Source organism: Hyperolius riggenbachi, chromosome 6, assembly GCF_040937935.1.
Source record: "Hyperolius riggenbachi isolate aHypRig1 chromosome 6, aHypRig1.pri, whole genome shotgun sequence".
NCBI lineage: Eukaryota > Metazoa > Chordata > Amphibia > Anura > Hyperoliidae > Hyperolius > Hyperolius riggenbachi.
Genome location: NC_090651.1, coordinates 350534309 through 350555943, shown reverse-complemented (window position 1 = coordinate 350555943; position 21635 = coordinate 350534309). Strand labels below are relative to the sequence as shown.

Below are 21635 nucleotides of genomic sequence, written 5' to 3'. Positions count from 1 at the left end.
CATATTAACCTATAAAGGGGTGGTGGCTAGGCCCCAGGGCACCATATTGCTAACCTACATGGGGCGGGGCTGCAATGGCACCCATATTGCTAACCTACATGGAGGGGGGGGGGGAGGCGCAGTGGCACCTGTATGGCTAACCTGGTTGCATTTTGTGGGGAAATCTTCCGCCAATCTGGTTGCATTTTGTGGGGAAATCTGCCGACAATGGTTGCATATTGTGGGGAAATCTGCCGACAATCTGGTTGCATTTTGTGGGGAAATCTGCCGACAATCTGGTTGCATTTTGTGGGGAAATCTGCCGACAATCTGGTTGCATATTGTGGGGAAATCTGCCGACAATCTGGTTTCAATTTGTTGGGAAATCTGCCGACAATCTGGAAGCAATTTGTTGGGAAATCTGCCGACAATCTGGTTGCAATTTGTGGGGAAATCTGCCGACAATCTGGTTGCAATTTGTGGGGAAACTGCTGACAATCTGGTTGCATTTTGTGGGGAAATCTGCTGACAATCTGGTTGCATTTTGTGGGGAATGTTTGAGTGGGAGGTCCGTGGGGGTGGGGGGCCATACATTTTTTTTGCTATGGGGCCCAGTCATTTCCAGCTACGCTACTGATACATAGCGGTTTTTCAAGGGCTTTGCGATTTCCCAATACTTTCCATTGAGGCAAATCGCCTCATTAATGGTACAGACAGCGCTTTGGTGAGTGGATCGGAATCGCTGGCGCTTAAAAAATCCTGAAAGCGCCCTTAGTGTGAACAAGCCCTTAGAGGTAACCCCCTGCCCCTCCTTAAAACTAAGGCAGCGGAGCTGCCTATTGACTGGGTAATTCATTACCCTCAGCAGAGCCAGAGGAGGGGGCGTGGCTGTGGATAAGTCAGTAACTGAGAGAAGTAGACGGGATAGTCACATGATCACTACTTCACAGCTACATTAAAGGTACAAAAGTAATTATATTTCATTTTCTGTCAATCGTAAAATTTGGGTGGGAGGGGTGCAGGTTTTTCAGCGTTTTTTTTTCCTATTCTGCACAGAGATCACGTTTAATGGTTCAGGTACACTTAGTATATTGTAGAACGTTTTTGATTAGATCTGTTATTGATCCACCTGTTGTTACCTGTAAAGTAATAAATGGCATATTATTTGCATGTAATCTGTGGAATGAATGTCTCCCCTCAGTAAACCCATCTACTCCGCGCTGGTGGCGATTCTCCTGGCCTCCATTACGTTCCCGCAGTTTGGGGGGCAGTTCCTCGCCTCCCGGGTGAGTAGGATAGGCTTTATTCTGTTTTCTTTTGGGGGGCTTTAAATATTTACACAGGGCAGTTTCTAGGCTAAATTGCACCCAAGATGAGGGTCTAAAATTTTTTTGGTTACAACTAATACAAATCCTGCAATAATTCAGCAGTGTGTCTACTTCCTGCTTTCATGGAGGTAGACATCCTGTGTTTACCAATTAGCTGCTCTGCCAAGGCAGTCAGCTGAGATATCAAATTACACTTGTAGTTAATCACAGATGAGGGGGATTATTTTTTCCTTCTGTCCTTTGCAAGAGTTCAGGTGACAGGTCCACTTTCATTTTCATGAAGGTAATGCTTCAAACCTAAAATCTTTATCTTTTCAATTTTGAGCATAATAAAACTATATATATGTACCCTTAAAGGGAACCCGAGGGGAGAGTGATATGGAGGCTGCCATATTTACTTCCTTTTAAAGAATGCAAGTTGCCTGGCTGTCCCCTTGTTCCTGTGTCTCTAATACAATCATGTTGGATTAGCCACATGCTTATTTCAGGGTTGTGACACAGACACTACTGATGCCAGAAGGTCAACAGGATTGTCAGACAACTGGTATTGTTTAAGAGGAAATAAAATGGCAGCGTCCATTTCACTATCATCTCGGGTTCACTTTAAATTCACCTAAAGATACACTGATCCAGTTCTGTATCATGCCTGAAGAAGACACTTGAAGTTCCCGAAAGCTTGCGAAGAAATCTTGCTCAGTGAATCTTAAAAAGTATTACCTAAAAACTTTTGTTGTTATGTCTTCGGATTTTTTACATGATTAACAATGGACCCCATACAAATAAAGGACACACAAAGAAAACAACAACAACAACACAAGTACTAGAAGAAATCTGATGTAAAGTACAGTGTAGATAATGTGACAGTGACACCTACAGGCTGGAGGGAGAGTTACAGTCATACTTGTACTGTAGTAATCTTGTTCTTCTTTCTGTCTCCTCTTCTGGTTCAGCTGACAATGAAGGAGCTGTTGGTCTCTCTCTTCGATAATCGCACGTGGTGGACTATTTCCCAGAATGCATCAGCTGAATGGCCGCCCTCGGGGGTGGATGCTTCCAATCTGTGGCTGGAATGGGCAAACCCAAAGTTCACCATCTTTGGCACGCTGGCCTTTTTCATCATTATGAAGGTAAAAACATGCCTCCCAACTTTCTGATATAAGAAAGAGGGAGACTTAAAGAGACTCCGTAACAAAAATTGCATCCTGTTTTTTATCATCCTACAAGTTCCAAAAGCTATTCTAATGTGTTCTGGCTTACTGCAGCACTTTCTACTATAACAGTCTCTGTAATAAATCAATGTATCTTTCCCCTGTCAGACTTGTCGGCCTGTGTCTGGAAGGCTGCCAAGTTCTTCAGTGTTGTGGTTCTGCTATGAATTCCCCCTTCCAGGCCCCTCTGCACACTGCCTGTTTATTATTTAGGATTAGAGCAGCTTCTCTCTTCTCTCTTATCTTTTACAAGCTGGATAAATCGTCCTCTGAGCTGGCTGGGCTTTCACATACTGAAGAATTACAGACAATGGCAAAGCTGTTTGCAGGAGAAAAAAAGAGCAGTCTGAAACTTCAGTGCATGAGAACTGCAGGGAGAAAGAAACACACAAATGATCTCTTGAGATTCAAAAGGAAGGCTGTATACAGCCTGCTTGTGTATGGTTGTATTTATTTTCTATGTGTGGACATACAGTACATCAACCTACTTCCTGTTTTGGTGGCCATTTTGTTTGTTTATAAACAAACTTTTTAAAACTGTTTTTAACCACTTTTAATGCGGCGAGGAGCGGCGAAATTGTGACAGAGGGTAATAGGAGATGTCCCCTAACGCACTGGTATGTTTACTTTTGTGCAATTTTAACAATACAGATTCTCTTTAAGCCACACCCCTGCCACACCCCTGATCACACCCCTGCCACACCCCTGATCACTAGGGGCGTGACACCCCTAGTCACGCATACCATAAAGATTTCATAGGAAAAATGTGTTATTTTATAATTGAAACTACACTGGTCCTTTCTATCCTGGTGCATTTTCCTTCATATTAACAATTGACAATAAGAAATATATTCATTTAAAGAGACACTGAAGCGAATTTTTTTTTTATGATATTATGATTTGTATGTGTAGTATAGCTAAGAAATAAAACATTAAGATCAGATACATCAGTCTAATTGTTTCCAGTACAGGAAGAGTTGAGAAACTCCAGTTGTTATCTCTATGCAAACAAGCCATTAAGCTCTCCGACTAAGTTAAGGCCCATACACACGTCGGATTTTTCTGAACGACCCGTCGTTTGAACGTTCCGTCGTTCAGTCGTTCGCACGTCAAATCCGACAGTTCGGGTGATAAGACTGGTTTCCAGCGATCCGTGGAGAGGGCCGTTATCTGACTTTTATTATCTAAACTGTAAGTGAACTGTTTACTTTTTCTCTGCTAGAGAAGAGTTCATTATTTCACAGACTGCTCTGAAAGACTCATTTTGAATGCTGAGTGTTGTGTAATCTGCACATATTATAGAATGATGCAATGTTAGAAAAAACACTATATACCTGAAAATAAAAGTATGAGAATATTTTCTTTGCCAATTCATTATATAATTTTTTTTCGCTTCAGTGTCTCTTTAATGGATGGTAATAAAGTTTAGACTCAATTAAACACATTTTTTTCAGTAGAAAAATAAATATATTTACATAGATCTGTACATGAGTCCTGTGAGTCCTGGAATAGGAACAAATTAGGAAGAAAGAGGAACAGAGGGATTGGGTTTCCAAAGAGGGACTGTCCCTTCAAAAGAGGGGCAGTTGGGACTTCTGGGTAAAAGTCTCCAGCAGTGAAGCAACAGGTAGAAAGGCACTGTTAAAAACAGTGCCGTGCCGCCACGAGCGACAAAGTTAAAAGTTGTGATTAGCGGCTATAAGCAGTAATTTCGGAGCCAGGAGGTTCCCAAGGTTTATAGTCACTATTTACTGTTTATAGCTGCTATTTACCATTTATAGCATTGCTGCCGAAAACCATCAGGGTTTAGGTGGCGGCGGTCTTTACTGTTAGGTGCGTGTAGGGACTAGGAGGGGTCCTAAGGGGCTAAAGTTAGGAATGGGTAAATTAAGGCTAGGTGTGTGTGTGTGTGTGGGGGGGGAGGTGTTAAGGTTAGGCATAGAGATGGTCCAAATGGTTCCCATGCGAACGCAAACACGCACACTTCTGTGGTTCGCGATCGAACGCGAACTATATGCGAGTTCGACCCGCCCCCTATACTACATCATTAGGCTCAACTTTGACCCTCTACATCACAGTCAGCAGACACATAGTAGCCAATCAGGCTACCACTTCCTCCTGGAGGCCCCCCCCCCCCCCTTATAAAAAGCAGGCAGCGTCGGCCATTTCCCTCACTCGTGTGGCTGCAGTAATTAGAGAAGGGAGAGCTGCTGCTATAGAGAGACATAGGGAAAGCTTAGTTAGGCTCTTGTTAGGCTTGTTAGCTTGCTCCTTACTGATACTTATTGCTAAAAAGCACTCCTCAACACCTCTTTTGAGAGCTAATGTTGTTCTTGTGATCTATTTTTTTTGGTGTGTGTGTCCCACAGACACTTGTTGCATATACAGCCCTATCAGTCAGTCACAGCTGGCCCTTGGCCCCTTGGTAATTCCTATGGTGCCACTGCCAGGCCCAGCACATTCAGTGACTACCTGTTCACGGTACCTGTGTGTGTGACAGCTGCACATTTGTAATACCAATCCCTGCATACCTGTTCAGTGCACATACCAATGTGACCGCATGCAGTGTTATATTATATACCAGTCACTGAACCTGTTCATGATACCTGTGTGTGTGACAGCTGCACATTTGTAATACCAGTCACTGCATACCTGTTCACTGCACCTGTGTGACTGCGCGCTGTTTTATATACCAGACCGTGCATACCTGTTAACTGCACCTGTGTGGCAGCTGCACAAAGTCAGTGCACACCTTTCACTTCATCCCCCCTGATATGGACAAAACAACAGGCAGAGGCAGAGCCAGAGGCTGACCCAGAGGCAGGCCACCCGGCAGGTCTGTTCGAGGTCGTGCTGATGTGATTTCGTGCGGCCCTGGACCAAAGCGATAGCCCGACTCGCTGGAATTCAACGCTCCTGATGTTTAACCGCCTGCTACAACAGGAGAAAGTCATCAACCAGTATCTCTACAACTACAGTGAAAGGACATGCTCTAGGGAGATGGGGATGTTCTGGCCAAAGTACTGGACACTAATGCGAAATGCCTGCAGGCTCATGCGGCCGTTTGAGGAGGTGACAAACATGGTAAGTCACAGTGAAGGTGCCATCAGGAACTTGATCCCATATGCTTTCTTCCTAGAGTGCACCATGCATAAAGTGGTGGATCAAGCTGTGGAGGAGCGTGAACAGGAACAGGGTACAGGAACAGGAGGAAGAGTTGTGGGATCAATTCTCAGCAGAACCAGATGTTTCCTCAACACCTGTGGCAGCACAGAGGGGGGAGGAGGAGGAGGAAGAGCTGTGTGGGGAAGAGGAGTCAGATGATGAGGAAGGTTGGTTTTTTTTTTTGAGGAGGAGGCGGAAGAACAACCGCAGCAGACGTCGCAGGGGGCTTGTGCTGCTCAACGTTCCCGTGGTATTCTTTGTGGCTGGGGGGAGGAAGAGAACTTACCTGACATCACTGAGGAAGAGCAAGAGGAGATAGATATACATCCAAATTTGTGCAGATGGCGTCTCTCATGCTGTTCAGCCTGTTGAGGGACCCCCGTATGGAAAAACTCAAGGGGAATGAGCTGTACTGGGTGGCCACGCTACTAGACCCTCGGTATAAGCACATAGTTACATAGTTATTTTGGTTGAAAAAAGACATAAGTCAGCACGGTGGCGTAGTGGTTAGCTCTCTCGCCTTGCAGCGCTGGGTCCCTGGTTCGAATCCCAGCCAGGGCACTATCTGCAAAGAGTTTGTATGTTCTCTCTGTGTCTGCGTGGGTTTCCTCCGGGCACTCCGGTTTCCTCCCATATTCCAAAAACATACGGATAAGTTAATTGGCTCCCCCTAAAATTGGCCCTAGACTACAGTACTCACACTACATAATATAGACATATGGCAATGGTAGAGATTAGATTGTGAGCTCCTTTGAGGGACAGTTAGTGACAAGATATATATATATATATACACTATACAGCGCTGCGTAATATGTTGGCGCTATATAAATACTAAATAATAATAATAATACGTCCATCGAGTTCAACCAGTACAAAGTATAACACCAGCCTGCTCCCTCACATATCCCTGTTGATCCAGAGGAAGGCGAAAAAACCCTTACAAGGCATGGTCCAATTAGTCCCAAAAGGGAAAAATTCCTTTCCCGACTCCAGATGGCAATCAGATAAAATCCCTGGATCAACATCATTAGGCATTACCTAGTAATTGTAGCCATGGATGTCTTTCAACGCACGGAAAGCATCTAAGCCCCTTTAAATGCAGGTATAGAGTTTGCCATAACGACTTCCTGTGGCAATGCATTCCACATCTTAATCACTCTTGATTAAGATATGGAATGCAGAGATGTTACCAACTCACCTGAAGGCAGAAAGGATGCAGCACTTGCAGAACAAGCTGGCAACTATGCCTTACAATGCGTTTCAGGGTGATGTCACAGCACAACGGAATAAAGGTACCACTGCCAGTAATCCTTCTCCCATGTCCACGCAGGCAAGGACAGGACGCTCCAGCGATCTCATGGTGATGTCGGACATGCAGACGTTCTTTAGTCCAACGCCTCGCCTTAGCTCTTCCGGATCCACCCTCCACCAACCAGTGGCGTAGCAAAGGAGCTGTGGGCCCCAATGCAAGTTTTACAATGGGCCCCCTAAGCACTCTATACATAACAATTGATGCGGCGAACCAAAACCTGCCAATGGCAACTACAGTATTAGAGGTGCAAGAAGGGGATGGGGAACAGTTTGTCAATGATTACTGCTATTCAAAGTATCTATAGAAGTGATTATTATGAGCACAGGACCAATAGAGAGCTAATATTGTAGTTGAGGGAGGGCCCTTCGGGGCCCCTCTTGCCCAAGGGCCCCGATTCGTTCGCAACCTCTGCAACCCCTATTGCTACCCCCCTGCCACCAACGCCTCAACCGACAGGTAGCTGACTACCTGGCCTTAAGTCTGGATGTAGACACTATGAGCAGCGATCAACCCCTGGACTACTGGGTGCGCAGGCTTGACCTGTGGCCAGAGCTGTCACAATTTGCCATCCAACTTCTGTCTTGCCCTGCCTCAAGCGTCCTGTCAGAAAGGACCTTCAGCGCAGCTGGAGGCATTGTCAGTGAGAAGAGAAGTCACCTAGGTAACAAAAGTGTTCAGTACCTCACCTTTATCAAAATGAATGAGGCATGGATCCCGGAGGGCTACTGCCCGCCCGAAGACTAAGTCAATCCCCACACACAGCATCTCTGCATGCACGCCGTGTGACTGCCTGCCCCAAGACTAAGACTTTCCCCACACAGCATCTCTGCCTGCAGGCTGCTTGACTGCCTTTTCCGCCACCACCAACAGAATCCAGGACTCCTTGCGGATTCCTGAATTTTGCAATGATAATTTTTCTGGTGTGTGTACATGCCTGCCTAATTTTTCTGGCTGCACTGCAGCTGCAAAAACAAAACAAAAGGCAAGTACATGTGTCAATTCCCCTTCGTGATCATTACCTTGCTGCGGTAAAGTGGCTTGCGTATCACAATGAAGCAATGACCGCCTGCTATATGAGTGTGTCGGGGGGGGGGCACACCCAAGATAATAAGGTCGTTGCTTCATTCGATCAGCTGGACAGTAACTGTTGTTCTGTCATTGAGCTACGTCAGCCCGGCGACCATATGGACTTGAAAATCGCTATCGCCTGCACTCTCGCCATGGTGCGCACCAGTCCAGCACGGCCGTCACTACACAAACAGCTGTTTGCGGTGCGTTACACAGTGAGTTTGGTGTGTCAGTGTGAAGCAGTACACTAATTACACTACCTGATTGATGTATACACATGCAAGATGTTTTAAAGCACTTTAGGCCTCCAATTTAGCATGCAATGTGATTTCTGCCCTTAAAACGCTGCTGTGCGGTAAATCCGGATTTTCCCCAGGACTTTTGGCGTGTATCCCACTCCGCCATGCCCCCCTCCAGGTGTTAGACCCCTTGAAACATCTTTTCCATCACTTTTGTGGCCAGCATAAATGTTTCTAGTTTTGAAAGTTCGCCTCCCCATTGAAGTCTATTGCGGTTCGCGAAAGTTCGCGCAAACCGAACTTTTGCGGAAGTTCGCGTTCGAGGTTCGCGAATCTAAAATTGGAGGTTTGAGCCATCTCTAGTTAGACACTACCAGGGGTTTCTTAGGGTTATGCATCGGTAGTACTGTTAGGTTAGATCATAGTAAAATATTGGTAAAGATTACCAATATTTTACTATTGTAATTAACCTGCTGAGCGGTCTGGACGAGCTCAGCTCGTCCAACACCGCCAGAGGCTGCCGCTCAGGCCCTGCTGGGCCGATTTCAACCAAATAAAAAGCAGCACACGCAGCCGGCACTTTGCCAGCCGCGTGTGCTGCCTGATCGCCGCTGCAGCGCGGCGATCCACCGCGTGCAGCGGCGAAAGAGGGTCCCCCCAGCCGCCCGAGCCCAGCGTAGCCGGAACAAACAGTTCCGGCCAGCGCTAAGGGCTGGATCGGAGGCGGCTGACGTCAGGACGTCGGCTGACGTCCATGACGTCACTCAGCTTGTCGCCATGGCGACGAGGGAAGCGAAACACGGAGGGCCGCTCATTGCGGCCTTCCGTGTTATCTCTTGCCGCCGGAGGCGATCGGAAGATCGCCTCCGGAGCGCCCTCTAGTGGGCTTTCATGCAGCCAACTTTCAGTTGGCTGCATGAAATAGTTTTTTTTTTATTTAAAAAAAACCCTCCCGCAGCCACCCTGGCGATTTAATCAGAACGCCAGGGTGGTTAAAGGGAATCTGAAGTGAAAATAAACTTATGATATAATGATTTGTATGTGTAGTACAGCTAAGAAATAAAACATTAGCAGCAGATATAAGAGTCTCATGTTGTTTCCAGTACAGGAAGAGTTAAGAAACTCCAGTTGTTATCTATGCAAAAGAGCTTCTGTGAGCATAGGTAGGTGTCCCAGTAGTTAGCTAGGCATAGGTAGAAGTCCCAGTATAGGTAGGTAGGCATAGGTAGGTGTCCCAGTAGTTAGCTAGGCATATGTAGGAGTCCCAGTATAGGTAGGTAGGCATAGGTAGGTCCCCTAGTATAGGTAGGTAGGTAAGTGTCCCCGTATAGGTAAGTAGGAGCCCCAGTAGTTAGGTAGGCATAGGTAGGTGTCCCAGTATAGATAGTTAGCCAGGGCCTGGCTGGCACAGTAATAACAATTACCAAGGTCCAGCTGCAACAGATAGGGCTGTATAATGTCAGTGTCAGTGAGCAACACAAAAAAAAAACACATCAGGAAAACATTATCTCTCAAAAGAGCTGTTGTGGGGTGCTATTTTAGCAATAACAATCAGCCAGGAGCAAGCTAACACAAGCCAAGAGCCTAACTAATCTTTCCCTAGGAGAAAAAATCTGCAGCAGCTCTCCCTAGCCTGTCTATTTGCAGCAGGCACACGAGTGAGTGTCATGGCCACGAGAGCCTGCCTTATATAAGGGGGGGGGGGGGCTCCAGGGCTGAGCGTAGCCTGATTGGCTACAATGTGCCTGCTGACTGTGATGTAGAGGGTCAAAGTTGTCCCTAATGGACCTTTTTGGGGCGAATCGAACTTCGCAAAAGTTTGCCTTCACAGGCGAACGTGAACCACCCAAAGTTCGCCTGGAACCGTTCGCAGGCGAACCGTTCGGGACATCTCTACTACACAACCAATTCATTATTTCATGAGTTTTTTTTTCACTTCAGTGTCACTTCAAGTAGTAGAATATCGGTACTTTTACTGATATTCTACTAGCGGCTGTTTTCAGGCACCCTTTTTACCGGGTGCCTTTTTTACCGTTATGCCTCCAGTAGGTTTTAGAATTTTTAGGGAATTGAGCCTTGCGTTCTCTGCAGTTCTGCCGATTCTATTCATGTCGTATTCCGGATTCTCCTCTCCGGTGATTCGGCGTCTCCAGGGATCCCGTCTCGTTGAATAAATCCACCTCCAGGCATTAAAGCCTCATTAGGAGACATGAGAGAGCCCAGGCCCCTCTGGCACCGATACTGGCTCCCCCGCAGGCTCTCATGGGAATGGCTTCTTACGTTCTCACTGATTTATTATGAGTTTTCTGAGCAAAAAAAAAGGGGGGAAAGGGTGAATTTAAAGTGTACCTGAGATGAAAGACATCTTTGGATCTATAGTACAGTGGTTAGGTCCCTTCTGTGAGGGCACGTCAACAATGTGGAAGAGTCTACTAATGAACAATCTGTGTGCAAACTGTTTTTGGAAGCTAACGTCCTCAAGTTGCTCAATCTGTTTTGAATGCAAGCTGTGTAATCTGCACATCTATGCAGTTGGTCAACTCGGGTACAGCCTGCATTTGGAAGCACTGCCAATATCTTCTGTTGTATCTCTGATACCATACTTACCTGAGGCTTGAGGCTACTCAGTCCCTTGCCATCTCCCCGGGTGACTCCTGTCCCCTGTAATACGGCCTGAAAGCCTGGGCGAGTCGTCCTTCGTCACGCATGCGTGGCCTGGCCAGGCGCACTATCCCATTGTGCTCTTACGATCAGGAGCGTTGCGACCTGGTCAGATTTTTGGGCCATATTGTAGGGGCCAGGAGCCACCCGGGGAGGTGGCGAGGGAGTGCACAGCCTCAAGGGCGCTTAAAGTGAACCTCCAGACTAAAAATCGACTCAGCAGCACTGAAAAGCCCTGGTGTTTCTTTAACAGTTTCACAGCATCAGAACTTTGTTTCTCTTATACAAGCCTCAATTTTAGCTGCACAAAAGAAAACTGCCCAGGCAGTTTTCCCCTTATGCTGTGCAAAGCATGATGGGATTTCTGATGCTGTTGTTCTCGTTCTGCTGTTTTGGTGCAATTTTTTTTTACATTTTGAATTTGACATTTGAAGCCTAGTGTGCGCAGCTGGGAGGGGTTATCAGGACACAGGATAGTTGGAACTGTGTCTCCTGCTCCCTGTCACCTCCTTTCCACCAAAAAGATGGCTGCCCCCATGACAAAGATGGCAGCCCCCATGAATCACAAACATTTGCCTGTTCTTTTAAAACAGGGTGGGAAAAAGATTATATTACCTATCTATTCTAATTAACATAACTAATGTAACTTAATAACAGTATGTTTGTTTAGGCTGAAGTTCCCCTTTAAGGCAGGGAACATACTTGACTGTTTTCATAAGTGTTTTCTGCACAGAAAAACTGAAAACTCATGTTAATCAAGGGCTAGTTCACACTTAATGTGTTTTTCTTGCACAGAAAAAAACCTGACATTCTGCATGATAATTGTGCACATTTTGTCAGTTTTCTGTATCAATTACATTAGCCGTTGTGAAAAAAGCACACATTTTTCTGCATAGAAACACACTTGGTGTGCAGAAAATGTGCGCAGAAAAAGTTGAAAACTGAAAAACAAGTGTGATCCCTGCCATAGACCCTAGTATGCAGATCAAATGTCTATGACACATCTGAAAAGATTAGCTTTTAACAACTAAGGTATACTGTACAAGAGAGAGGTTGTTAAATCTGGCCACAGTGATGCCAGCAGCGTAATGGTTAAAGTGCAGAGAGTGCCATAAATAAAAGTAAGTAAACAGCACACTGAGATAAGGCTGAGGAATGTGTGAATGACAGAGCTGAATGGATGTGAGATCTTGTAACCTCCAGACCAGGAGCATCTGCTGCTATCTCAGGGGACTGAGACCTGATCTCTATTAGGGAGTGAGGGAAAACTTCGGAGCTCACCTCTCAATAGCTTGTAATGTAGATATATGACAAAGGCTGAGAAGGGCAGGCTGCTGGATGATTGTTATTCCCTTAGACTTAGGGGGGGCCTGATGATTGAAGAGGGAGGTCGCCTGGGGCGCGTGTCATGTCTGCATCCCTCCAGATACTCGTCTGACATCCCGCTCCCCCTCTTTGCATATGCCCCCCATGCTCTGGGCACCCCGCTCCCCCTCTTTGCATATGCCCCCCATGCTCTGGGCATCCCGCTCCCCCTCTTTGCACATGCCCCCTCCCCATCCCCCCAACATGCATGGCTTTACACAATATTGCTTCTGTTTTATTTCTGTGATTGTTTTCTCTGCAGTTTTGGATGTTTATTCTGGCCACCACTATGCCGATGCCAGCCGGGTACTTCATGCCAGTCTTCATATATGGTGAGTGCCATCCTGTCAGAGCAGGATCATGCACCAGGCAACCTAGGCAGGTGCTCGGGGCCTAGTGGGTGTCAGGGGGCCCACCTGCCACCTTCTCTGACCTCTCTACACTTCAGCTTACCAAAAGGACTACAAGGGGGCCCCACATCTACTATCTTGCCCTAGCCCCTATCTTAATCATCTCTGCATTCTTTTTACGGCAAAATATCCACTATGGGTCTGGGGACGGAGGGTGGTGCCTATCTATCTATCTATCTATCTATCTATCTATCTATCGTCTCTCTATCTGTCTATTATGTAACGATCTACCCATCCATCCATCCATCATCTATACTGATGTGGGCGGGGCAATGTTTCCATGTATTCTCAATGTATTTCCTGCTGGGCGGGTATGAAAGACTCCTCCCATCCACAGGAGCCGCCATTGGACGTTTGGTGGGAGAGACGGTGGCGTACATCTTCCCGGATGGCATCACCTCCGATGGAGTCATCAATCCGGTCCTCCCTGGCGGATACGCACTGGCAGGTGAGAGCCGATTATCTAATGCTGCCCACACACCCGCCAATCCCAATCTAGGCAAATCTGAGCACTAATATGAATGTCATTTAAATACATGACTCTGTTTCTCCAAATCACTATTCCGTGATGTCATTAAAATATCGTAAACTGAAACTGAGCGTATCCTGAGCTCTCTCCAGTTCTGCTGCTCTGCTAACAGTACCTGTTTATAGAGTAAAGTTAAGCTGGCCACTAACGGTCCAATTTCTAGCGAAAAATCGTTCGAGGAATCAGAAATTCTGATCGGAAGTGAAATATTGTAATAAATCGTTCACTACACCATCAACGAACCAATCTTTACTTCCTATCTATCACAACCAACAAGAAAATCCAAATTTTGGTTCGACGAAAATTCATTCGGACGACATTTTTTTCACTTGTTCATAATCGATTGTGTCCACCAACGGAGATTATTTACAACCAATCCGATCAAAATTTCTGACTGCTCTAACGATTTTTCGCTAGAAATTGGACCGTTAGTGGCCACCTTTATAGTGAGGGTTTATCAGACACAGGTGATGAGAAACAAAGAGAATTATATAGATAACAGAGAATACTCAGAGATGCGACCAGATATGTATTCCTTTTTTTTTTGCTCCAAGAAAAAACAAGAAGAAAAAAGAGGGTAGAAAAAGTAGAATACAGGTCAGGCGGGAGGAGAGAGGAGAATTACACAGCAACCTTCAGAGGGTCCAAGAGATTGATGAATTCAGCAGGAAAAGGCTATTAACCCCCTTGGCCCTTGGCAGTACACAGTTTCTGAGGCTGCGTCCGTCAGGAGGTTTTCCCCCCCCCCCAACATTTTTTTGAACGCTTTAGCTAGCATTTCGCTAGCTAAGCGTATGTACAAGGGTGCTCCGGTCCCCCCCATGACCGCCGATTGCCGCCGGCTATACATACCTTGCCACGATCCCACGCAAATCGCAGTTTCCTGATCGGCTTCCGGCGTTGCCATGGCGACAATCGGAGATGACCTCATGATGTCAGCCGCAATCCCGATCGCCGTCATCGCGAAACCTGGAGCCGATTGGGCGGCTGTGCCGGCATGGGAACGCTGGGGGGTACGTATACCGGCGGCTATTATGGGCGATCGCGGGGGACAACTTTGTGCATACGCTTAGCTAGCGAAACGCTAGCTAAAGCGTATTGCACCATTTGTTTATTTTTTTTAAGTCCTGGGGCCATGTGATCCTCCGTGGCGGCTATCCCGTATGTAGCACGGGGTTACCGCTAAGGAGGTTAATGGGCACTGCATGTGTGCAGAGCTGGGAGCCCAGGAACACAGAGATCCAGGCCCAGTTCTAGACTTTTTGCTGCCTGAAGTAAACTTGCGAGGAAGCGCCCCCCCCGCCCCCCCTCCTGATTTGGAATGATCACGCAGCACCCCACAATTTACTTTGCTTCATTTAATGTTCTCACATGACATGCTGCAGCTTAACACAATAGCACACTGGCTGGCTGTGACAAACAAACTATTCACCCTCAGCCACTCCATTCCTCCTCAGTCAGGACAGCAGTGCCACCTCCTCCCTTCTGCTTTGCAAGTCAAATGAAACACTGCTGTTCTCCTGCCTCCCCCCTCCTCACTCACTGTCAGACTCCTCACACAGCACAACAAGCTGCTTTTTCCTAATGATGAACTCTTTACCTTGCTCCCTCTCCTCCTACTCTGACTATATGCTGTTAGTGTAAACACAGTACAAACATGCTGCCCATTAATCTCTGCACCTGATGCAAATGTTTCTCCTTGCTGCATGAGAAAACCGGCCCTGCAGAGATCTCATTGTCGGTGCTCCCAAAAGATATAGAAATCCTGCAGGGGATGATGGGTGATGGAAGGAGGGGTGGTAATGGGTGTCACAGGTGTGCAGAGCTGGGAGCTGAGGAACGCAGGGGTTTTGCATGGTCTCTGTGTGACAGAATACTCTATTAGGAGGAATAGTTATCCAGCCTCCACCCATCAGCTCAGGAATCTTGACAGGAATGTACAATTTTGTTTCAGCATATTTGGTGTCTGAATATGTTAATTTAGGATAATTTACATATTGATGCTCCTCCCAGCTGCACACTGAGGGGGAGAGGGGCTCATTCTCCTGTGACTCTGGTCTGTATTCGCAGGAGCCGCAGCGTATTCCGGGTCAGTGACTCACAGCCTCTCCACGGCGCTGCTGGCGTTTGAAGCTACCGGTCAGATAGCGCACATCCTCCCGGTGATCCTGTCCGTCCTCGTCGCCAACGCCATCACCCAGAAATTCCAGCCCTCCTTCTACGATGGGACCATTATCGTCAAGAAACTCCCCTACCTGCCCCGGATCCGCAGCCGACAGATAAAGTGAGAGACGTGGATTTGTGCTGCCAGTTTTGAGACCCTCAAATACAGACCCTGCCCCCCCCCCCCAAAAAAAAAGCAATAAGATGCTAAATGTACCAATTTCCTACTAAAACAGTCACTCCACACAAATGGCTACTGTGCACCTTTTGCAGTGATTGTCAGCAACCAATCAGATTGCAGCAAACATGAGAAAACATAATATATAAGTTAACATTTGATTGGTCAGTTCTAATACACTCTGCACATTACTCTATTTTTAGGGGTCACCTCCTTCCAAATGTGATATTTAAAGAGGATCTTTAACTCAGGATTGAACTTCATCCCAATCAGTAGCTGATACCCCTTTCCCACCAGAAATGTTTAATCTTTTCTCCCAATCATCATCAGGGGGCTCTGTATGGCTGATATTGTGGTGAAAACCCCTCGTACAGTTTGTCAGGGCCATGGCCATGTCAATTTCCTGTCTGTGAACATTGTTGCATTGTGGAAAATAACAGCTTTTTTTCCAAGTACCAAGCAAGCAGCATCTCCCTCTGTGCACAGAACTTTCAGTAACAAACATTCCACAGAGATCACTTGACTAAACATGTCACCACTAGTAATAAATTACATAATGTAAATCAGAAAGAGGAAAGTCAGCAAATGCTGACTAAATAATTTTTAGATTAATATTGTAAAAAAAAATATTGATTAATTAAAATAAATTGATTCCTTCAACCCCTGTCCCCATAGTTTCCAAAATAAAACACTTGTTAAAAAAAGCACAGCATTAAAAAAAAAAAAAAAAATACATAAATTGTTACAATAGGGATTTAGCTTTTTTTTTTTTTTTTTTTTTACTATGTATGTTATGAAGGTATATTACTGTTATTTTTGCAAATAAGGGCTTGTAATTATTGATTGAGTACAAAAACAAAACAAAACCACAAAACAGAAAAAACACATATTTATTTCAAAATAATATATTGTCGCCATACATTGTACTAGGGACATAATTTAAACAAAAATTATTGTAATAACGGGTACAAATACATTTAATGTAATCTTATATTACTAAGTTAGTCAGGTTTTGCAGCATAATAAGATTAATCATAGTGCTTGTTGAAAGTGTTAATTGTCAGTCAGTATATCATTTAGTTGGGTTAGCCGGGTAGCGGAATTTCGGGTGACAATTAGGACCAATTAAGATAAAGCTTTATAAAACTCTTGGTGTAGCAGGTGACAGATCCTTAGCTCTCCCTCCCAGCACTCTCCTGGCTCATCAGTCTCCCTCCAGTGTCAGAACATGGGAACCGCGGGGGAGTGGCTCAGACTATGCGTGATTAGGGAGGTGTGGTTATATTGGAGGTTGCTGTAAAACCCGCTTCCCTATAACATGCCCTGCGGTGGTCATGTGATTGGAGGCGGGCTGATTTCTAACTGTGGGAGGGAGAGGGGAAGGATTAAGAAGAGGCAGTCTGTCAGTGAGGAGGAACAAGGGCCCCATAATCTGCTGCAACAGGCAAATTTTTTTTACAGTTATAAAAAGAAAAATGTATTTTTTTTAATATGATGCAAATAAGTTAATGCAAGGATGAGCTGGAGATTTTATGTAAAACCAGCAGATTTCAGTGAAAATGACCCCTATGTACATCATCAACATCAGCTGTCATCACTCTTGTCCCATGTCCTCTGCAGCTCCTACAAAGTGACCACCAAGGAGTATATGAAGACAGACTTTAAGGCCCTGGCCAGTGGTGCCACCTTCGAAGATGTCCTCCAGGTTATTACATCATCAGATAATGCTGAATATCCTGTGGTGGACAACTCAGGTAATAAGGGCTGTGTGTATCTTTATGTTTGTGTGTCAGTCTGTGTGTGTATTAAGCCAAAAGAATGTGGTTCATATTTACTGATTCCGCCCCTGAGGATGCTGAAGCTACCATATGTATTTATTGATTCCCCTCCTGAGACTGGAGTTATTATTTACTACCCCGAGGATGTTGAAGCTGGAGTTTATTTACTGATTCCGCCCCTGGGGATGCTGAAGTTATTATTTACTGATTCTGTCCCTAGGGATGCTGAGGCTGGAATTACTATTTATTGATTCCAGCCCTGAGTATGCTGAGGCTGGAGTTATTTCTGTTTACTGATTCTGCCCTTGAGGATGCTGAAGCTGAATTTATTATTTACTAATTTCGCTGCTGAGGCTGGAGTTATTATTTACTGATTCTGTCCCGAGGATGCTGAGTCTGGAGTTATTATTTACTGACTCCACCCCTGAGGATGCTAACGCTGGAGTTGTTATTTACTGATTCTACCCCTGAGGATGCTGAGGCTGGAGTTATTATTTACTGATTCCACCCATGAGGATGCTGAGGCTGGAGTTATTATTTACTGATTCCACCCCTGAGGATGCTGAAGCTGAATTTATTATTTACTGATTTCGCTGCTGAGGCTGGAGTTATTATTTACTGATTCTGTCCTGAGGATGCTGAGGTTGAAGTTAATATTTTCTGATTCAGACCCTGAGGAAGCTGAGGCTGGATTTATTACTGATTCTGCTCCTGAGGATGCTGAAGCTGGAGTTACTATTTATTGATTCCACCCCTGAGAGTGCCAAGGCCTCAGCTCTTGTTTATTGATACCACCCCTGAGGATACTGATTTCAAATTCTCTGATTCCACCTCTGAGTATTGAGTTCTTATTTTATGATTCAGACCCCGAGGATGCTGAGAACTCACCCCGTTTAGCTCAGAGATGGAGTGTGAGGATCAGGACAATCCTGAGATGACATACACTTTATTCTGTCTCTCTGCAGAGTCTCGTGTCTTGATGGGCACCGTGAAGCGCTCTCAGCTCATCCGTTTCTTGGAGACACATGAGTCCCAGCAGGATCCTGCCAGGACCATGGAGGGTAAGGTAAGTGGACAGCAGAGCCATCTCACTGGATGTGTTACAGGTGGCTGTGCTGTGACTGCAGTCATGTGAGCTGCTGGAATATCACCTGCATGAATCCAACAATCCACACCAAGGCCTTATTGTCTCCTTTACCTGTGTGTCTCCTCCCCCTGTGATGTCAGATGAACCATCAGTATCTTCTCCATTTACACTGCACCACCTCTGGTATGCTAGGTTTTGGTGGGGAGAAATTTGGGCTATTTTCTAAATTCCTCCATTGCCTCTAAACCATCACCATGTATAATTCTAACCTCATCTCTCTGCATGTGCCTAACTCTAACCTCCCCCGCTCCATTGCCTAACCCTACCTCTTCCCACTCCTGTGCCTAACCTCATCTCCTGGCCGGTGCCTAACCCTAACCTCTCCTCCTGGCCTGTGCCTAACCCTAACATGATCACCTGGCCTGTTTCTAGCCCTTAACTCTCCTTCTGGCATGTGTCTAACCCTAACCTCATCTCCTGGCCTATGACTAACTCTAACCTCATCTCCTGGCCTGTGACTAACCCTAAACTCATCTCCTGGCCTGTGACTAAACCTAACCTCATCTCCTGGCCTGTGCCTCACCCCAACTTCTGCCCCAGTCCTGTGCCTCACCCAAACCTCATCTTCTGACCTTTGCCTAACCCAAACCTCTCCTCCTGACCTGTGCTTAACCCTAACCTCAACTCCCAGCTTGTGCCAAACTCTAACCTTATCTCCTGGCTTGTACTTAACCCTAACCTCATCTCCTGGCCTGTGCCAAACTCTGACCTTATCTCCTGGCCTTGTGGCTAGCCCTAGCACTTTTTGCTCAAAATACTTAAAGCATACAGATAAAATACATATTTCTGAATGTTCTGAAGGCATCATTATTCCATCTCCATTACACATTTCTAGCAGCTGAGCTATTGAGAGTGGCTGATGCTGCCTCCTACCCTAATTGTGTGTTACCCATAGATCTACACTTTCCATGATTCCTAGCAGCTGACAGCACTGAATCCTGATGGCTGATGGATAGTTTGTTCACGACAGTTGTCATCCTAGCACAGATAAGGGAAAACTTCAACATTCTCATGTAACCTCACACATACTTTTCTTTGCATGTTTCCCAGTTTCCCTGACAAGTACAGTGGGCAGCACGGTGGCAGAGTAGTAGTTAACTTGCCTTGCAACTCTGGGTCCTCAGTTCTTATTTCAGCCCGGACACTATCTGCATGGAATTTTCTGCCGTTTGCATGGGTTTCCTCCGGGCACTACTACGGTTTCCTCCCACATCCCAAAAACATACAGATGAGTTAATTTGCTTCTTGTAAATTGGCCCTAGACTACGATGGACATATGCCTATAGTAGGAATTATATTGTGAGCCCCTCTCTGAGGGACAGTCAGTGAAAAATCAATATAATCTGTACAGCGATGCGGAATATGTCAGTCCTATATAAATACTGTACTTCCAAAAGTTTGGCCTTATCCATTAGGAGAACCAGCTTCCCAGCTCTGTAGAATATTCTGTGTTTCCTCCTGACATGCAGTCCTGACATATATGCTGTTGTTTTACATGCAGGTCCCGTGTGGAGGTACCCTGGGCGATGGCTGCAGCTTTGATCCCGTCACCTTCCAGCTGTCCTCCTGCACCTCCCTACATGAGGTGGGTGTCCGACCGCCAGCCGGTCTGCTGGGCTCTCCTGTGTCCTCCTTCTGCCCTCCTGTATCCAATATATCTGTCTGCTGTCTGTCTAATACCCAGGACTTCCTGTATGACTGTCTCTCACCTCACATGTCCACCTATTACCTAACGCTTCCTGTATGACTGACTGCCTCTCATATATCCGCCTGTCTATTACCCTACAGTGCACTTCCTGTATAACTGTCTGATATGTCCACCTTCTATTACCCAACGCTTCCTGTATGACTGTCTCTCATATATCCGCCTGTCTATTACCCTACACTTCTTGTATAACTGTCTGATATGTCCGCCTGTCTGTTCCCCGGCACTTCCTGTATGACTGTCTCTGATATGTTCGGCTATTACCTGACACTTCCTGTATGACTTTCTCTAATATGTTCGGCTATTTCCCGTCACTTCGTGTATATATGTCTCTAAAATGTCCGCCTGTCTATTACCCGACCCTTCCTGTATGACTGTCTCTAATATGTCGGCCTGTCTATGACCCCAACACTTCCTGAATTAATGTCTCTGATATGTCCCCCCTCTCTATTTCATGACACTCCCTGTATAACTGTCTCTGATATATCCGCCTGTCTATTACCCGACACTTCCTGTATTATGGTCTCTAATATGTCCGCTTGTCTATTTCCCAACACTTCCTGTATGACTGTCCCTAAAATGTCTGCGTGCCTATTACCCCAACACTTCCTGTATGATTGTCTCTGATATGTCCGCCTGCCTATTACCCCAACACTTCCTGTATGACTGTCTCCGATATGTCCCCCTCTCTATTTCCCGACACTTCCTGTATGACTGTCCCTAAAATGTCTGCCTGCCTATTACCCCAACACTTCCTGTATGATTGTCTCTGATATGTCCGCCCGCCTGTCTATTTCCCAACACTTCCTTTATGACGGTCTCTAAACTGTCTGCCAGTCTATTACCCGACACTTCCTGTACCACTGTTTCTGATATATCCACCTACTACCTGACACTTCCTGTAGGACTGTCTCTTATATGTCTGCCTATTATCTGACACTTCCTGTATGACTGTCTGTGAAATGTTTCCCTGTCTGTTACCCGACACTTCCTGTATGACTTTCTCTGATATGTCCGCCTATTACCCGACACTTCCTGTATGACTGTCTCTGATATGCCTGCCTGTCTATAGCACAACACTTCCTGTATGACTGTCTCTGATATGTCCGACTGTATATTACTTGACACTTCCTGTATGACTGTCTCTGATATGTCCGTCTATTACCTAACACTACCTGTAGGACTGTCTCTGATATGTCCGTCTATTACCTAACACTACCTGTAGGTCTGTCTCTGATATGTCCGTCTGTCTATTACCTAACACTACCTGTAGGTCTGTCTCTGATATGTCCGTCTATTACCTAACACTACCTGTAGGTCTGTCTCTGATATGTCCGTCTGTCTATTACCTAACACTACCTGTAGGTCTGTCTCTGATATGTCCGTCTATTACCTAACAC

The 21635-nt window shown here is 45.8% G+C and overlaps 1 protein-coding gene across 6 annotated transcripts in view; it reads left to right on the top strand.

Moving 5' to 3' along the window:
* The window catches only part of LOC137521841 (chloride channel protein ClC-Kb-like), a 104485-nt gene that overhangs the window by 78489 nt on the left and 4361 nt on the right, over positions 1 to 21635 (top strand). For all 6 annotated transcript variants that reach the window (XM_068241636.1, XM_068241637.1, XM_068241639.1 and 3 more), the window contains 8 exons: positions 1181 to 1265; positions 2258 to 2434; positions 12588 to 12657; positions 13073 to 13183; positions 15335 to 15548; positions 17226 to 17359; positions 18349 to 18449; positions 20032 to 20115. In XM_068241636.1, the coding sequence (XP_068097737.1) occupies positions 1181 to 1265; positions 2258 to 2434; positions 12588 to 12657; positions 13073 to 13183; positions 15335 to 15548; positions 17226 to 17359; positions 18349 to 18449; positions 20032 to 20115 (976 nt within the window). The remainder of the gene's footprint in view (positions 1 to 1180; positions 1266 to 2257; positions 2435 to 12587; positions 12658 to 13072; positions 13184 to 15334; positions 15549 to 17225; positions 17360 to 18348; positions 18450 to 20031; positions 20116 to 21635) is intronic.